At 40.4% G+C, this 17,269-nt stretch overlaps 1 protein-coding gene across 1 annotated transcript in view; it reads left to right on the top strand.

Annotated features, from left to right (window-relative positions):
* Positions 1-5,203: 5,203 nt before the first annotated feature.
* The window catches only part of jak3 (Janus kinase 3 (a protein tyrosine kinase, leukocyte)), a 29,223-nt gene continuing 17,157 nt past the window's right edge, over positions 5,204-17,269 (top strand). Inside the window, exons 1-10 of the mRNA XM_047374054.1 lie at positions 5,204-5,303; positions 8,922-9,125; positions 9,233-9,350; positions 11,563-11,680; positions 12,501-12,646; positions 12,925-13,219; positions 16,228-16,350; positions 16,457-16,614; positions 16,701-16,812; positions 17,065-17,245. Of these exons, the coding sequence (XP_047230010.1) occupies positions 8,924-9,125; positions 9,233-9,350; positions 11,563-11,680; positions 12,501-12,646; positions 12,925-13,219; positions 16,228-16,350; positions 16,457-16,614; positions 16,701-16,812; positions 17,065-17,245 (1,453 nt within the window). The 5' untranslated portion in view covers positions 5,204-5,303; positions 8,922-8,923. The remainder of the gene's footprint in view (positions 5,304-8,921; positions 9,126-9,232; positions 9,351-11,562; positions 11,681-12,500; positions 12,647-12,924; positions 13,220-16,227; positions 16,351-16,456; positions 16,615-16,700; positions 16,813-17,064; positions 17,246-17,269) is intronic.

The following is a 17,269-nucleotide window of genomic DNA, read 5'->3' as shown; positions in this document are numbered from 1 at the left end:
TTATTTGGTTAACCTGCTCAAAGTTAATCTGTCTCCTTGCTCCACCTGGTTTTCACTCCATATATACACACCTGTTCAGTTAGTCATCGTGGAAACATTTCTCAAACCTAGTCTTGTTTTTTTGATCATGCCATGCCTGTCTTGCCTGCCCGTTTGTTTTGTTCCTGCCTCCTGCTGTGAGTGAGTTTTTGTTATTAAACCTTTTTTCACTTACCATCACGCTGCCTGCTCGTCTGCATTCCGGGGTCCTGTATCTCACAAACCGTAACAGTATGTTTCCGCCAACAATGGACCTTCACGGATGAGCATCAGGCTGGCTACATTGACGTCCTTACTTTCCTGTCTCGGGAGGCGGAGAAGTCGTTGCGCCGTTCTGCAGGGCTGTCAGTGCCGCAGTCGGCTTATGATGGATCCAGGTTGGCGATTCCATGTCCGGGGACAGGTCCCCTTCGTTGCCGTTCTCTGGCTGCGCATTTTGGCCCGGCAGTGCAGCCCTCGCCCTCCTCCCGCCGCAAGAAACGCCGGCGTGGAGCACCTTCCTGTGGTTCGGCTGGTGAGGAGGTGGTTTCCCAGCCAGCCTACGTGAGCACTGCGGCAAGTAAGCCCGCATCTTCGCCTGCCACAGCACTATCTCCCAGGCTCGCTGCACCTCCGCCCATGCCGTCTGTGCTCGCTCCAGCCCGGTGTTCTGATGCAACACCTGTTGAGCTGGAGCAGCGCTTGAGGTTCTATGCACGCCAGATAAAGAGCCTCAGGACGACTGGTCTCCTGTATTCCTCTCCTGAGCTGATGGAGAGGATAAGGCAGATAGAGATGGATTATGAAATGGCAGTAAGGTTGTTTTACTGCCGTCCTCCTTCACCCACACCAAGCCACATGAGTGCTGCTGCAGAGCAGCCCACGCCAGGACTCCAGGGAGCTGCTGCTGCTGCAAAGCAGCCCACGCCAGGTCCACAGCCTGACTCCAGGCCAGACACACCACAGCCTGACTCCAGGCCAGACCCTAAGTCAGCCTCAACCCCCTCCACATGGCGCAGAGGACGTCGTAAGAGGGACGCCCCGGCTCAAGTCATCGGGGGCCCGGCGACTCCTCTGCCCACGCCACTGAGGGTCCGGTCGACGGCTCGGCTCCTGCTCACGTCACTGAGGGTCCCGGCGACGCCTCGGCTCCTGTTCATGTCACTGAGGGTCCTGCTGTCGCCTTAGCTCCTGTTCCTAGTCTGCAGGGGTTCAAGGAGCAACTGGTCCTCGTTCTGGCCTCTGTACCTGGAGACGAGGGTTTGCCAGGCTCTGCTTCAGCCTCTGAGGGTTTGCCAGGCTCTGCTTCAGCCTCTGAGGGTTTGCCAGGCTCTGCTTCAGCCTCCGAGGGTTTGCCAGGCTCTGCTGAGGGTTCGCCTGGCTCTGCTTCAGCCTCCGAGGGTTTGCCAGGCTCCACGACTCCGGAGTTCCACAGAGTTTCTGGGGGGTCCTCTACTCTGCTTGGTCGCCCGCCTGAACTCTGTTCTTGTTACGTCACCGGCCGGCTCAGATCCTACGTCGCCGGCCTGCTGATCGCCTTCATACTTTATTGAAAAAGTAAATGTTATTGAACTGTCATAGAAAAAAATTGATTCAGTTTTTATAACTTGTTAGTGATAAATGATCAACAAGGTCGTCCAAACTTAAATTTTTTTTTAGCTATCTTAAGGCCTTATCCTTATTTACTTTTATCTCAAAACAGTAGTTGTTTGTCTGGTGTAGGGCTATAAAACATCCATCCATCGTCTATACACGCCTATTCTTGAAGGGTCGCTGGGGGCCTACAGATAGACACCAGCCCCCGTGTGAGAATTACTGGGTACAGATAATCAAGTGCTAAATGAATGTTTCAGGGGATAGATGTAACTACTAGTCAAAGTCAGGATCAATTTAAGACTAAAGACTTAGGAGTCATTTCAGATGTGTAATGTTTTTGAAAATACCGGAAAAAATACTAATATATTTAAAATAAGGTACAAACATACTACACTGAAAAATAGTAACAAATGTCCCTTTTTAGACTTATTCCAACAAAATAATTTTTTTCTCTATCAGAACTGAACATTGCTTCTGGTTCACCAACATACAAGACAAAATAACACCATTTAAAGAAGACCAAGCACAAGAAGCAAAAACACAAGGTTAATGAAATACTGTCTCAACAAGCTTTAACCCAGCAGTGCTCTGCAAACTTTTTCTGAGCACAACTACAATGATAATTATAAAACTAGCATTGGTGAGGACCATAACACAGGCAGGATCATAAGGAAAGTAAAGATTTAACAATATAAAGAGTCTACAATTTACATGAACAAAAATAAAAAGCAGCAGAAGACAGATCCAAAACATTAGGAAAACCTTGAAGGACTGGGACCCTATTGGGAAGAATGAAAGCTGGAGTATGAAAAGATGGGACTGAATTAACTGAGCAGCCAGGTCCCCCCTATAAGTCCTCTGCCTCTTATAGCTGCTGCTGGATCCACTGGTGTGCCACTACGAACCTCCCTGACAGACATGGTCTAGTTGCTGGCTGGAATCTTCTGTCATATTGCATACAGCTTTTGAAGGACCAAAGTGCAAACAAGAACTTAGGAGTCGCATGGTGAGTTTGAAATATTTAATGACAAATGAACTGGTGACTTGGGCTGCATGGTGGTGCAGTCAGTGCCACTGTTGCCTTGCAGCAAGAAAATCCTGGTTTCAACGGAAGAAACGGGTAAAGAAAATGAATAGATGGATAGATCGATGACCTGGTGACTTAAAAAGGTGAAAACATATGGAAGAAATTAGAGTTAGTGTTATAAATTCAATGTCTAAAAAAAGTCTGATTCTAATGAGACTGTATTTCTTCCATAAAAACAGGACATGGAGCCTAGGCAGCGGATCAGGCGATGAGCTGGGCTTTTCTTGTACAACTAGTTCTGTTGACAACAGCAGGATTAAACAGTCCATCCTGTTAAACACAGAGAAGGAAGCAAAAAGAGAAGTACAGACATGCCAGTCTGAGAATTGTGCTGAGTGAGTAAAAACAATACACTGGGAAGAAAAGGTAAAACAAAAGTTTGAACAAGGCTTAATATATTTGACATAAATAGGTGACACAATGTCGTTTAAAATAAAAATAAAAAAACAGAGTGAGAAAATGTAGTTAATAGAAAAAATGTTTGATTTTTAATTTCTTCCTCCAATTTAAATTCAATACAGTTTTGTTTTGGAGCCAACTATTAGTGTCCTTTGATAGTTTTGCACATACGAGTTTTTTCCATCAATTGACTGTCAAACTGGGACTTCCACCCCTTAATTAAAGCTGTAAATCCACTTTTTCTATTACTTTTACATCTACAGTGCGGTGCAAATAGTGTTTGCCCCTTTCAGATTTCAACTGTTATTTTCACACTTAAAATTTTTATATCATCAAACACATTTTAATATTGGATAAATATATCCTAAGTAAATACAAAAAGCAGTTTTCAAGTTTAATTCAAGGGAAAAAAGCAATCCAAACCCATCCAACCTTTGTGAAAAAGTAACTGCTTTCAAGAAAAGCTCCTAGGAAGCAGGAGTCAAAGCTTGACATCATAGGTCTACAAAACTCTATGTGCAGCCCCGTTCACCCACTTTCCCACAGCTCTTCACTAGAGCAGCATAGGGGGGTCAATTAGCATGGATGTCTGACTTCGCTGGCCAAGTTAGACTACTTCTTACGGTCTGCTGTATGCATAACAGGTGAGCTTTTGCAGAAAAAGAATCTGAGCCAAAGATTCCCCAAGAAGAGACGGTGTCTTTAATTACGTCAAGTGAAGAGACTTCCCCTTTCACTGCCCTGAGAGAGAATGGTGTAGGAGCCGCAGCCTCACACGCCTTCCCGCGTGCGTCCAGTCCTGAGAAGAAGCTTCCTTCCAGCTGCTACTGGAAGCAGCCACCACGGCTTTTTTGTTCACTGGACCTGCTGAACTCACTGCCCCTATAAGATGTCCTCGTACTCACCAGAACTGTTCATGTAATAGGTTGTGTCTGGTCAAAGAAAATGTATTCAGGATAAAACAAATAAATAAGAAAATTTGAAAGTTTAAACTGGAATGGCCCTGTAAGTCGGAAAGCTGGGGCAACACAACCATACCCAACCACCGCATTCAAGATGGTTGCTATTTACATTGTGAATTGGTTGTTGAAGTTAGTTAGTTGTAAAATGAATTTATTCTCATTCTAAATTCCTTAAACCAACCTTGGTTATTACACAATAATAGCGAAAAAAACAACCTATTGTTGCACAACACCACTAAAAGTGAAGCTAATTTGCACATAATTTAACAAATATTTTACACACTCTACAATGTCATCAAAGAGAATTTATGAGTTTCAAACAAATGCAAATTGAAAGATGAAAAGGGTAATAAAAATTAAACTCTTAGCCCAGGCTGGATGTGAATGTTGCAGTTTAGACCAAGTGGTTTTGGTAAAACTAGAACAGGAAGCTGCACTGCTGAGAAGAGAAGCCACACTCGTCAGCTGGGTTACTTTTCCTGAAATGTCAGATAAATCGATTTCCTGAAAGAAGCACATTCGCTTTTACTGAACAGCAACTTTTGCCTCATCTGAAAAGTAGATGGTCATTGTATCATCAAGAAATCTTCTAAAAGTAGCCTCAGTTTGTTGAAATACACAGACTGAATGTGTTTAAGTTTCCACAAAATGTTAATCATTAGTGTCTAATTTTGTTATTGCTGTTTTATTTATTGTTGTTTAATGGAGTTGCAAAAGAAAATCCTGCTCTTCTTCAAACAACCTTTTAAGTATTGTGAATTTTGCATTTTATACACTTACAACAAACATTACTATAATACAACTGGTATTTCTAGTTCTGAATCTGCAGATGTAGCATTTGTGTTGTAAATGTTGCCAGACTCATTCTCATAAAGACTGCTAAGATAAACATTTTTAACAAAATGCAGGGAAAGTAGGGAGAGGTTGAAATCTAAATTTTTTTCAGACAATGTGCTGTATATTGTAGTTAAGTTGTTTATGTAATCAACAGAAGTTTTGTGTAACAAGGTAAGGTTTTTTTCATGTTTAATGACTGTGAGATTAAAAACTATTTGACAAAGATGAGAGACTGTTGACAATTTCGGTACGCTTGTCAAAAATCAGGAAATCAGATAGGACTTCCTGTCAACACCCAGACACGCTGACGGTGACACACAGAGAGCAAAGAAACGCAGATGTTAAAAAATGTCCGAAGCTACAGGAAAAAACTGATTAAATTTATTGACAAACAAATATAAAAGGTAAGTGTTAACCCTGCATTTTTAGGTTTTTAGGATATTTATGTTTGGTGTTAATGGTTGGAGTGTGCTGCAGTTTTTAGAAAGTCTGTGCTATGAAAGGTTAGTTGTCAGTTTTAACTAACAACAATAAAATTTAACTGTGTTTTGTTCTACTATAGCTATGTATCTGGAGTGAATGCTTACCTTTAGAGTTTTTGAAACCTCATAAAGATTCCCTTTACCCTTACTCTGATGTTTTTTTGTGTGAATTCAGTGTGAGACTTTTTCTGTGTCAATTATGTAATTTAAGAACAAATTGTGAAACATGAAACAAGCTCACAAGGGATTCTGTATTTTATATGCTGTATCGTTCCTTATTTAGCAAAGCATTGCAAATAGTCTCGCCAAAACCTAGCGGGAATCCCCACAGGTCTTTTTTTGAACAGTGTATGATACATAACCACTGTTCAGTCAGAGAGAACAGTGCACAACACAAGCAAATACTGCATTTGTGATAATTTCTATTGCCTCAGACTTACAGTTACACGGATTCTCAACGCAACTCATTTCTGATTGAAAGGCGATGTTAAATAAGACAGATGGTTTCTGTGTTCTAATCCAAACAAAACAACCAATCAGCTTAAATGAAGATTGCGAAGTGACCAAACATGTTCAGAAATAAACAAAGCCACAGGAAGCAGAAAAACTGAGATATGACTGAGAAAACAGCAGTTCATTAAATAAGCAAGTGTTGCTAAAGGTTGTCTTGTTCAGTCCAGAGGGTTTGAGTAAACAGATTGTCCATCTTGTCTTCTGATCCTTCCTGAAAAAGAACCCCATAGAGAACTAGAAGAGTTATTTATCCTTTACAAATACAGGGTTTATTAAGGTTCAGTCAAGTCAGTAGAGCAAGAGGCAAAAGAGGAATGCCTCCAGGATTATTGCAGTGATAAAATAAGTTTAAAATGCTAAAACACAAATAGCAGCCTAAGCAGCATTGCTAAGATTATATGCTAGCATTAGCTAAAATCAGGGCTTCACAATATCAGGAAAACATGCAAGTGCAATACTGTTGGGGTGAGCCACAGATGGATAATAGCCATCTACGTGCAGGATAAGAAATTACTCAGAGTAGGGTATGTAACTTTATTCCAACAAACATTACAGCTGCTGGTTTAAATGCTCTAACGCCGCAGAGGAATCTCTCTCTCTCTCTCTCTCTCTCTCCACCTGTGTGTAATCAAGTCTCCGTATAAATGCACCTGCTCTGTGATAGTCTCAGGGTTCTGTTCAAAGCCCAGAGAGCATCATGAAGACCAAGGAATACACCAGGCAGGTCCGAGATACTGTTGTGGAGAAGTTTAAAGCCGGATTTGGATACAAAAGATTTCCCAAGCTTTAAACATCCCAAGGAGCACTGTGCAAGTAATCATATTGAAATGGAAGGAGTATCAGACCACTGCAAATCTACCAAGACCCGGCCGTCCCTCTAAACTCTCATCTCGAACAAGGAGAAGACTGATCAGAGATGTAGCCAAGAGGCCCATGATCACTCTGTATGAACTGCAGAGATCTACAGCTGAGGTGGGAGAGTCTATCCATTGGACAACAATCAGTCGTACACTGCACAAATCTGGCCTTTATGGAAGAGGGGCAAGAAGAAAGCCATTTCTCAAAGATATCCAGAAAAAGTCTCATTTAAAGTTTGCCACAAGCCACCAGGGAGACACACCAAACATGTGGAAGAATGAAACCAAAATTGAACTGTCTAGCCACAATGCAAAACGATATGTTTGGCATGAAAGCAACACAGCTCATCACCCTGAACACACCATCCCCACTGTCAAACATGGTGGTGGCAGCATCATGGTGTGGGCCTACTTTTTGTCAGCAGGGACAAGGAAGATGGTCTAAATTGATGGGAAGATGGATGGGGCCAAATACAGGACCATTCTGGAAGAAAACCTGTTGTAGTCTGCAAGAGACCTGAGACTGGGACGGAGATTTATCTTCCAACAAGACAATGATCCAAAACAAAAAGCCAAATCTAGAATGGAATGGTTCATAAATAAACGTATCCAGGTGTTGGAATGGCCAAGTCAAAGTCCAGACCTGAATCCAATCGAGAATCTGTGGAAAGAGCTGAAGACTGCTGTTCACGAATGCTCTCCATCCAACCTCACTGAGCTCGAGCTGTTTTGCAAGGAAGAATGGGCAAAAATTTCAGTCTCTCAATGTGCAAAACAATAGAGACATACCCCAAGCAACTTGCAGCTGTAATTGCAGCAAAGGGTGGCGCTACAAAGTATTAACATTAGGGGGCCAAATAATATTGCACGCCCCACTTTTCAGTTTTTTGTTTGTTAAAAAAGTTTGACACGTCAAATAAATTTCATTCCACTTCATGATTGTGTCCCACTTGTTGTTGATTCTTCACAAAAACTTAGAATTTTATATCTTTATGTCGGGGCTGCATGGTGTTGGTAGCACTGTTGCCTTGCAGCAAGAAGGTCCTGGGTTCAATTCCCAGCCAGGGGTCTTTCTGCATGGAGTTTGCATGTTCTCCCTGTGCATGCATGGGTTCTCACCAGGTACTCCATCTTCCTCCCACAGTCCAAAGACATGCCTGTTAGGTTAATTGGTAAATCTAAATTGCCCTTAGGTGTATGAATGAGTGTGTGCATGGTTGTTTGTGTGTTGCCCTGCAATGGACCCCCCTCCCATCCATAGACTGCTGGAGATAGGTACCAGCTCCCTGCAACCCCCTATGGATGACATGGTATAGAAAATGACTGACTGTTTTTCGTTACAAATAAGACATGACTTTCAGATACTGTCCATACAAGTAGCTGTTTTGGCTTGACACTTTCTTTCTTGTCTTCCACTTGTCTAATTTCATTATCCAGTCCTTACAAAGATTTGCCAAAATACTTTAAATGACCTTCAGAAAGTCTGTTGAAATATTTTAAAATTCTGGAACAATTTGTGCTTTACTGGAAATGAAGTATAAATAAATTACAAATGTCATGGATTAAACGTTTAGCACAGTACCTAATATTGGCATTTCTTTAACAACTTTTCTTACATTCAGTGGGGAGCTCCAAGCTAAACCTTGCAAAAACAAAAAATCAATACAGATCAAAAAATCATCAATGTTATATTCAAGCCCCTGTGTATGTTTCCTTTTTAAGTTTATTTTTTTTTTGTGAAGTTTATATTTCTTTATAGATCTGCATAGCTAACTTTACTAATAATTGGACAGAATCGCAATTTTATTTTTCCCTAGAATAGTTACATAAAATAAAGGGAAATATTTATATTAACATTTTTATAATCCACAACAAAAATCTAAATATTAAGACTTTTTTCTGGCTTTTTTTTAGATTCCTTTCAAATTCACTTTATTTTTGTTGTTTTGTGAATGCTTTGGTAAAAAGAATAACCCTAGAAACATATGTTATTTCTCATACTAGAATTTGTAGCATCACTGATCAATCACCTTCTGCCTGAAATAATATTTTTGCTCCTGTTTTTCGGAAAGTTTACATCTCCTGACTAGAGTGTGTTAGACCGAAATGTCTTTTATATGGTATTAAATTGAAGCAAATATTTGAATGCAGCTGCTGATTTTATTCTTAGACATGCCCATGAATAGAGAGGAAGAGTCGACCCCCCTGGTGTTCAGAGGCCGGGAGGGCAGCCAGAGGTCCAGTTCGAGCGTGGCAGCTGGCTTACAAGTGCACCTCTACTTTTCTCCTGGCACAAAGGATGCAACAGTAATACAGATTTCATCTGGACAGATAACTGCAGAAAATGTTTGCATACAAGCAGGAAAGAAAAATGGTAAGAATTCAGTGGCGAACAAGAGTCTGAGCAGGAGCTTCTGGTTTTAGATGCTGTTTGCCCAAATAATGAATGTGTAACTATGCTTTTTTTTTTTTTTTGCACAGGAATCTTACCAGTGTACCTGAGCCTTTTCGGTTTGGCCTCTGCAGATTTGTCATTTTGGTATCCGCCATCACACATTTTCGACTCAGATGAAAACTTAGTCGTCCACTTTAGAGTAAGGTAAGTTATGAGTTCTTTGTATGAGTTCTTTCTAAAACTACAATACAGACCAAAGGTTTGGACACACCTTCTCATTCACAGAGTTGTCTTTATTTTCATGTTTCATATTTTCACTATGAATATTGTAGCTTCACACTGAAGGCATCAAAACTATGAATTAACACATGTGGAATTATATACTGAACAAAAAAGTGTGAAACAACAGAAAATATGTCTTATATTCTAGGTTCTTCAAATTAGCCACCTTTTGCTTTGATTATTGCTCCACACACTCTTGGCATTCTGTTGATGAGCTTCAAGAGGTAGTCATCTGAAATGGTTTTCACTTCACAGGTGTGCCCTGTCAGGTTTATTAAGTGGGATTTCAAGCCTTATAAATGGGGTTGGGACCATCAGTTGTGTTGTCCTGGAGGTGGATACAGTACACAGCTGATAGTCCTACTGAATAGACTGTTAGAATTTGTATTATGGCAAGAAAAAAGCAGCTAAGTAAAGAAAAACGAGTGGCCATCATTACTTTAAGAAATGAAGGTCAGTCAGTCCGAACAATTGGGAAAACTTTGAAAGTGTCCCCAAGTGCAGTCACAAAAACCATCAAGCGCTACAAAGAAACTGGCTCACATGGGGACCGCCCCAGGAAAGGAAGACCAAGAGTCACCTCTGCTGTGGACGATAAGTTAATTCAAGTCACCAGCCTCAGAAGTCGCAGGTTAACAGCAGCTCAGATTAGAGAACAGGTCAATGCCACACAGAGTTCTAGCAGCAGACACATCTCTAGAACAACTGTTAAGAGGAGACTGTGTGAATCAGTCCTTCATGGTAAAATAGCTGCTAGGAAACCACTGCTGAGGACAGGCAACAAGCAGAAGAGACTTGTTTGGGCTAAAGAACACAAGGAATGGACATTAGACCAGTGGAAATCTGTGCTTTGGTCTGATGAGTCCTAGTTTGAGATCTTTGGTTCCAACCACCGTGTCTTTGTGCAGCGCAGAAGAGATGAACGGATGGACTCTACATGCCTGGTTCCCACCGTGAAGCATGGAGGAGGAGGTATGATGGTGTGGGGGTGCTTTGCTGGTGACACTGTTGGGGATTTATTCAAAATTGAAGGCATACTGAACCAGCATGGCTACCACAGCATCTTGCAGCGGCATGCTATTCCATCCGGTTTGCGTTTAGTTGGACCATCATTTATTTTTCAACAGGACAATGACCCCAAACACACCTCCAGGCTGTGTAAGGGCTATTTGACCAAGAAGGAGAGTGATGGGGTGCTGCGCCAGATGACCTGGCCTCCACAGTCACCGGACCTGAACCCAATCGAGATGGTTTGGGGTGAGCTGGACCACAGAGTGAAGGCAAAAGGGCCAACAAGTGCTAAGCATCTCTGGGAACTCCTTCAAGACTGTTGGAAAACCATTTCAGGTGACTACCTCTTGAAACCCATCAACAGAATGCCAAGAGTGTGCGGAGCAATAATCAAAGCAAAAGGTGGCTACTTTGAAGAACCTAGAATATAAGACATATTTTCAGTTGTTTCACACTTTTTTGTTCAGTATATAATTCCACATGTGTTAATTCATAGTTTTGATTCCGTCAGTGTGAAGCTACAATATTCATAGTCATGAAAATAAAGAAAATTCTTTGAATGAGAAGGTGTGTCCAAACCTTTGGTCTATACTGTATATTGTGGAATGTTCTTTGTTTCAATATTTGTATCATTATTAATAAATTAGCTAAGAGAAGCAAAAAATAAGCAATAAATACATGCAAATCCTGCTATTTGCAATCTTTCAAGTAAAAATCATACAAACGGGGAATGTTTTGCTGCTTGTTTCACTGCACCTATGATGCAATAACTTATATTCAGAACTTAACTTATTGTGCACAAGACACCATTTTTTAAAAATCTTTAGACTGTCATTACCAAATACAGGATTCGATTGATTTAAAATGGCAATTGTATCTTCTTTACATCTTCCCAACAATCTTTGTAACAAGGTGTCAGTAAAGATAATATATTTTGGATTACTGAAATGTTTTTATACATTTAAAAAGTTCATAAAATCAACACTGATATTTTGGTTCACATTCATGTCTGTGCTTAGAGGTAAATATTTCAATGTGAATGACAGGTAACACATTGGTTTGAATTTCAAAAGTAGGGGTTGCTTTGATTAAGAAAAAACAATGGATTTGTTTATGTCTTCAGGTTTTTCTTTGGAAACTGGTTCGCACAAGGATCCAGAACCTCCTACCGCTACAGTCCGACAAGAGACAGAATCAGTCCCGTGCTTGACTACAATGTCATAGATTACCTTTTCGCTCAGGTAAAGGACGTAAAAAATAATCTTCATTAGCATTAAGGAGAGTGACTTGCTTAATGTAATATCCTCATGCATTTTATGTCAAATTAATGGTGGACCACTGTAAAGAAAGGGAAATTGTAAAAAAAATAAATGCTTAGATGAACTCTCTTTTATCTACCACATAAACAGCCTTATGCATTTTATTGTCTTAGACTTTTTTATGACTGATGCTTATTCAGCATATACAAATTAGCTATACAGCTAAAGTCAGAGGTTAACATCCTCAATTTCACATATGCTCAGTTCAAATCAAATGAAGATGACTGGAGACTGAAACAACTAGTCTGTTGAAAGCGACTTTTAAAGTACACATTTCAACAACTCAAAGAGATATTCATTAATGTTTATTTTGTAGTTATTTTGTAGTTTTGAATATTTTGTAGTGAAATGTTTTTTGTTACGGGCTGCGCGGTGGCGCAGTGGGTAGCGCTGTTGCCTTGCAGCGAGAAGGGTTTGGGTGCGATTCCTGGCCGGGGGTCTTTCTGCATGGAGTTTGCATGTTGTCCCCGTGCATGCATGGGTTCTCTCCGGGTACTCCGGCTTCCTTCCACTGTCCAAAGACATGCCTGTTAGGTTGATTGGTCTCTTTAAATTGCCCTTAGGTGTGTGAATGAGTGTGTGCATGGTTGTTTGTGTGTTTCCCTGCGATGGACTCCCGTCCATAGACTGCTGGAGGTAGGCACCAGCTCCCTGCAACCCCCTATGGATGACATGGTATAGAAAATGACTGACTGACTGTTTTTTGTTACTAAAGACTGTCCCTGGCTTCCTTGATGTGTAGGTGCGAAGTGACTTCATTGCAAGTGAAGGAGGAATCGTTCCACCTTTGAGCGCCCAGGAGGAATGCCTCGGCCTCGCTGTGTTGGACTTGTGGAGAATGGCTAAAGAGAGACACCAGACTATAAGAGACCTCTGCAAGACCGTCAGGTGTTTACAGTTGAATAAAGTTGTATTTTTAGTTGTCAGACTAATCATAGATTAGAAATGTGGGCAGCTCATCTTAGTTTTTCTATTTCAGGTGTTTGGTATTTGATATCATTGTGCAGCTAGCAAGTACATTCAATTTAAATGTTGACCTTTACAATATTTGTAATACTAAAAATAAATAAAAAATGTCTTGTATGTTATATAGTATATATATATATATATATATATATATATATATATGTTATAGTTTCTGTTTTACACAAATTGCTCTTCCTCAGCTATAAATCATGCCTCCCCAAGTCACACCGAACTGACATCCAGAAACGAAACCGCCTGGACCGCTTTCGAATCCGGAATACTCTTAAGCGTTTCTTGAAGAAACTTGGCAAATGCTCAATTGATGAGTATAGCTTAAAACTCAAATATCTGATTGAACTGGCTGGCATTGAGCCCTCTCTCGGGAGTGAGACCTTCCGTGTCAACCATTCTTCCTCTCACTCTGAAGCAACGTTCACCCTTCTGCACATCTGTGGGGAGACAGGAATTCAAACTGGTCATCCTGATGGTGCCCTGGTAAGAGCAAATTGAACTGTTTTTATGCAATAAAGGTTACCTAGTTGGGTTCAATATTTAGCCCTTTGTTTAATCAAAACAAAAATACAATTTCACAGTCTGTTGGTCTCTACAGTTAATTTCTCTGTGTATTTTGCAGTCCCAGTGTTAAATATGAGTGGTCTGGGTTTAATGAAAGTTCACAATGAGTAGGACACGTTAAGGCAGAGGTAGAAGTGACAGTATTTAGGTTTTAAGTGGTTCCTTAGTTTCAAGGTTTTTGCATTTCACACTTGATTCAAGATTTTTAAGTTTTTTGACTCATGGGGTTCCTGACCCACTCACTTTAATATTCATTTTAAATCTGAACATGTTAGTTTCATATTAGACATAACTACACTCTTAAATATACCTACATTGAAGGCTGAAGTACAATCACTGAAGAGCTTGTGGGTTGTCAGCAAGAGCAACATTAGAAAGTGGGTTGCACAAGCATTAGATAAAAATATGTAATTTATCTGTCTTTGGTGCCTTGGACATTATCTTTGTTGATTTTAAAGTGCCTGTGACATCAAATCTTTATAATAAATCCAGTTACATTTATGGAAAGGAAACATTAATAAAATATGTCAAAAGGTAAATTTATGGAGCTGAAATGAACAGTTAAATACATTTAACCAAAAAGGCATTTCCAGACTACTCCTTTGCGCTCTTTTATGACGTCAAAGGGGAACCCAACCACGTAAACAGACTGCTGCTACAATGGCTGACAACACAGACAGTAGCAAGGAATCTGATGTTTCTTTAGATTTATTTCAGTCACTATCAGAGAAAGACAAAAGAGAGTCAGAGGCAGAATGAGCATAACATCCCGATTATCAAAAATAATTCATCAAAGATGGACTAGATCTCGCGATATCAATAAATACATGCATATATTTATTTATACACATGTATATATTAGGAACCTTTTCTTTGGCGATCTTTTACCATCAGATGCACGGAACAGCGTTGCTATAGCATCTGCTTGAACATTCTCTTTCGTCTATAAGATATTCTTACCTCTGACATAATTTCTCTGGCAAATTCAGAAGTTTCTTGTTTGAAGCAGTTTGCTGAGAAGTCCTCTGAACACAACAGGCTGTGCTTGGTGGGACCAGCCTATCTGTCCCTCATCACTTTTCCAGCTCTGATCCTGGCAGCTCTGATCCTCTTCAGGAAAATAGTACAGACTAACGGCTGCTGTCGTAGTATTGCTGCCACCACCAGCATTGCATCGTTTCACCATATTGACGCTGTTTTTAACACAACTTGGCTTCGACCTGAACAGGTTATCATTGACACTCACACAATGAATGACCGGAGACTTTGCCTTAGACATCATTTACGGGCAACTTTGGACTGGCAAAATTCAACTACAATTGTGTGTCACAGTTGTCTTTTATCACCTCTTTAATCCTAACTTAATGTCAAATACTGCCCAATTTCTTCAATATTAAGATGTTTTCGTTCAACTTCTGCATTTGTGAGAAAAGCGTGCACAGGCACTTTAAGCATGTGTAGTCAATGAGAGTTGGTGCCTCCTGATTCTCCTGAGAATAGGGAAAGTTCTTTTTACATGCTTTGTTTGGGATTTTACTGCATTATATACCACCCCAGAATTTAGATACATTTTGTTTGTTTGGTGAACGGTGGAAAAAGGGGCTCACCCAGGGCGCAAAAGCATTAAATGCAGTTTTTCAGGGTGGATGAAGCTGCATGCAAAGCTATTCAATTCAGTTCAATTCAGTTTTATTTATAGAGCGCCTATTCACAACACGTCGTCTCAAGGCACTTCACAAAGGGTTTGGAATGGTGCGGGGTTGTTGGGGAGGTCAGAATAAACTTCTGAGTGTTTGACCATTTTAGAATGGGCTATGTGTAGGGGTACCAGGTAAAATAATAAACTGATAAAGTTTGTCCACCTAGAGCCCACTGGTGGCCATTGTTATACTAAAAACCAGAAGGATTGGGGGTACCTATCTCATATCAGACTGATTATAACCATTGGAAAAGAGAAGGGGTCGCACAGGTAGCAGAAATGGAGGGTGTGTTTGCACCTCAACAGTAACTGAGCCGGTTTAGGCTAAACCTGACTCCCCCTTATACCATCCAACAGGGAGGGATGAAGGCAGAGGTAAAAATAATTGGAGAGTGTTGTTTCCTGTTGCATTGTGTAAAAGGTGGGCAAGTTTAAAATGTCAGTTCAATCGAATCACATAGATTTCAAGTCAGGCACATACATTTCAATTAATCCTAACTATTGAACAGTGCAGTCAGATTCAAATTAGTTAAAACGTTTTTCTATCTAAGGAAACCCAGCAGATTGCATTGAGTACGACAATGGACAGTCACTGTCGTTGACTTTGCAGCAATCCCTCATACTGAGCATTCATGTAGCGATAGTGGAGAGGAAAAACTCCCTTTTAACAGGAAGAAACCTCCAGCAGAACCAGGCTCAGTGTGAGCGGCCATCTGCCACGACCGACTGGGGGTTTGAGAAAACAGAGCAGAGACACAAAAAACACAGAAGCACTGATCCAGGAGTACTTTCTATGGGAAGGAAAACTAAATGTTAAAGCTAAATCTCTTAACCTTTAAACAGGTGGGAACTAGAGCATGTGCAAAAGAAAGCAGTTGAAACTGGATATAAAATTACCTATAAACAAGAAAGTGATGTCACAGGGAAAACATACCCAGTCCGTATGTTCCTCTAAATCTCCTTCATTTCTCCAGCTTAGATTCATGTAAGGTGTTTCTCAATATGCTAGCATAGATTGCAAGATAGAAAACAGTGGGGCAGCAGCTTAAGTTTGGGGTCTAAACCTTGTAGACATCTTGAGATAACCTGGTGGTTGCAGTTGTTGTTTCCATGGAGGTACGTTTTCATCCTGTTGGTCGGGTGTTACTTAATGAGAATTAGTAGGAAAAAAGATTTTGTTGTGTAATCAGTCCATTTGTGGTAATTGCAAACGAAACTTTTTTTTTAGGAATGGCAAACCTTCTGTGATTTCCATGAAATTGTAGACATCAGTATTAACAGGATCTTAAATGAGATAGTCCCACAAGACAGCAGGATGGTAACAATAACTCGGAAGGATGACAGATGCCTGGTAAGTACTTCATTACATAAAGTTTTCTTCATTTATAATTTTACATGAAACGAAAGTTTTGCTTTGTTTTTATTGTACCATTTGGTTTGCTCAATTCTCACTATAGAAAGCTAGTTTCCAGAGTCGCAAAGAGGCACTTTCATTTATGTCACTGATTGACGGCTACTTCAGACTAATCACAGACTCAAGCCACTTCTTCTGTCAAGACATTGCTCCGCCAAGCCTTCTAGAGGGCCTCAAAAACCATTGTCATGGCCCTATCATGTGAGCTTTTTTTTCAGATGCTCAATTTGACGACTCTGTTCGAGTAAACCTGTTTAAGGTATCTCTGTCATATTTTATGCAATCAGATCAGAGTTTGCAGTCAACAAGCTGAAAAAGTCAGGATGTAAAGGCGGTACCTTCCTTATCCGGCAAAGTCCGAAGAACTATGACAACTTCTTCCTCACTGTTTGTGTTCAGGTAAAGACAGTGAGAGAAAAAGAGTTAAACTCTCATTCATTTTTAAACTGTGAGGCTCTTTTGAGCACTTTATTGACTTAATGACAAAAATTTTAAATCTTTAAAAGATCTTAATTAGGGTGAAAATCACACTTGTATGATTTAAGATTACTGGCCATTGTACACCGATGACATCTCTGTTTCTTCTGATATTGCCTCTAATCTAAAAGTGGTATAAATTGTAGATAAAATCTAATGGTTCTATTTCTGCAGACTCCACTTGGACATGATTATAAAGATTGTCTCATTATTAAAAATGAGAGCTACAGTCTCCCTGGTGTTTCAAAATCATTTTCCAGCTTGACAGAACTCGCCAACTATTATCAACACAACATGCTCCTGCTGGCCGAGATACCAGTCAAGTTAGCACGCTGCTGCCCACCTCGACCCAAAGGTACGTATTCCTGCCCAAAGTTTT

The sequence above is a fragment of the Girardinichthys multiradiatus genome, chromosome 9 (assembly GCF_021462225.1).
Source record: "Girardinichthys multiradiatus isolate DD_20200921_A chromosome 9, DD_fGirMul_XY1, whole genome shotgun sequence".
In the NCBI taxonomy this organism is placed as follows: Eukaryota; Metazoa; Chordata; class Actinopteri; order Cyprinodontiformes; family Goodeidae; genus Girardinichthys; species Girardinichthys multiradiatus.
This window is presented reverse-complemented; position numbering and strand designations above follow the sequence as displayed.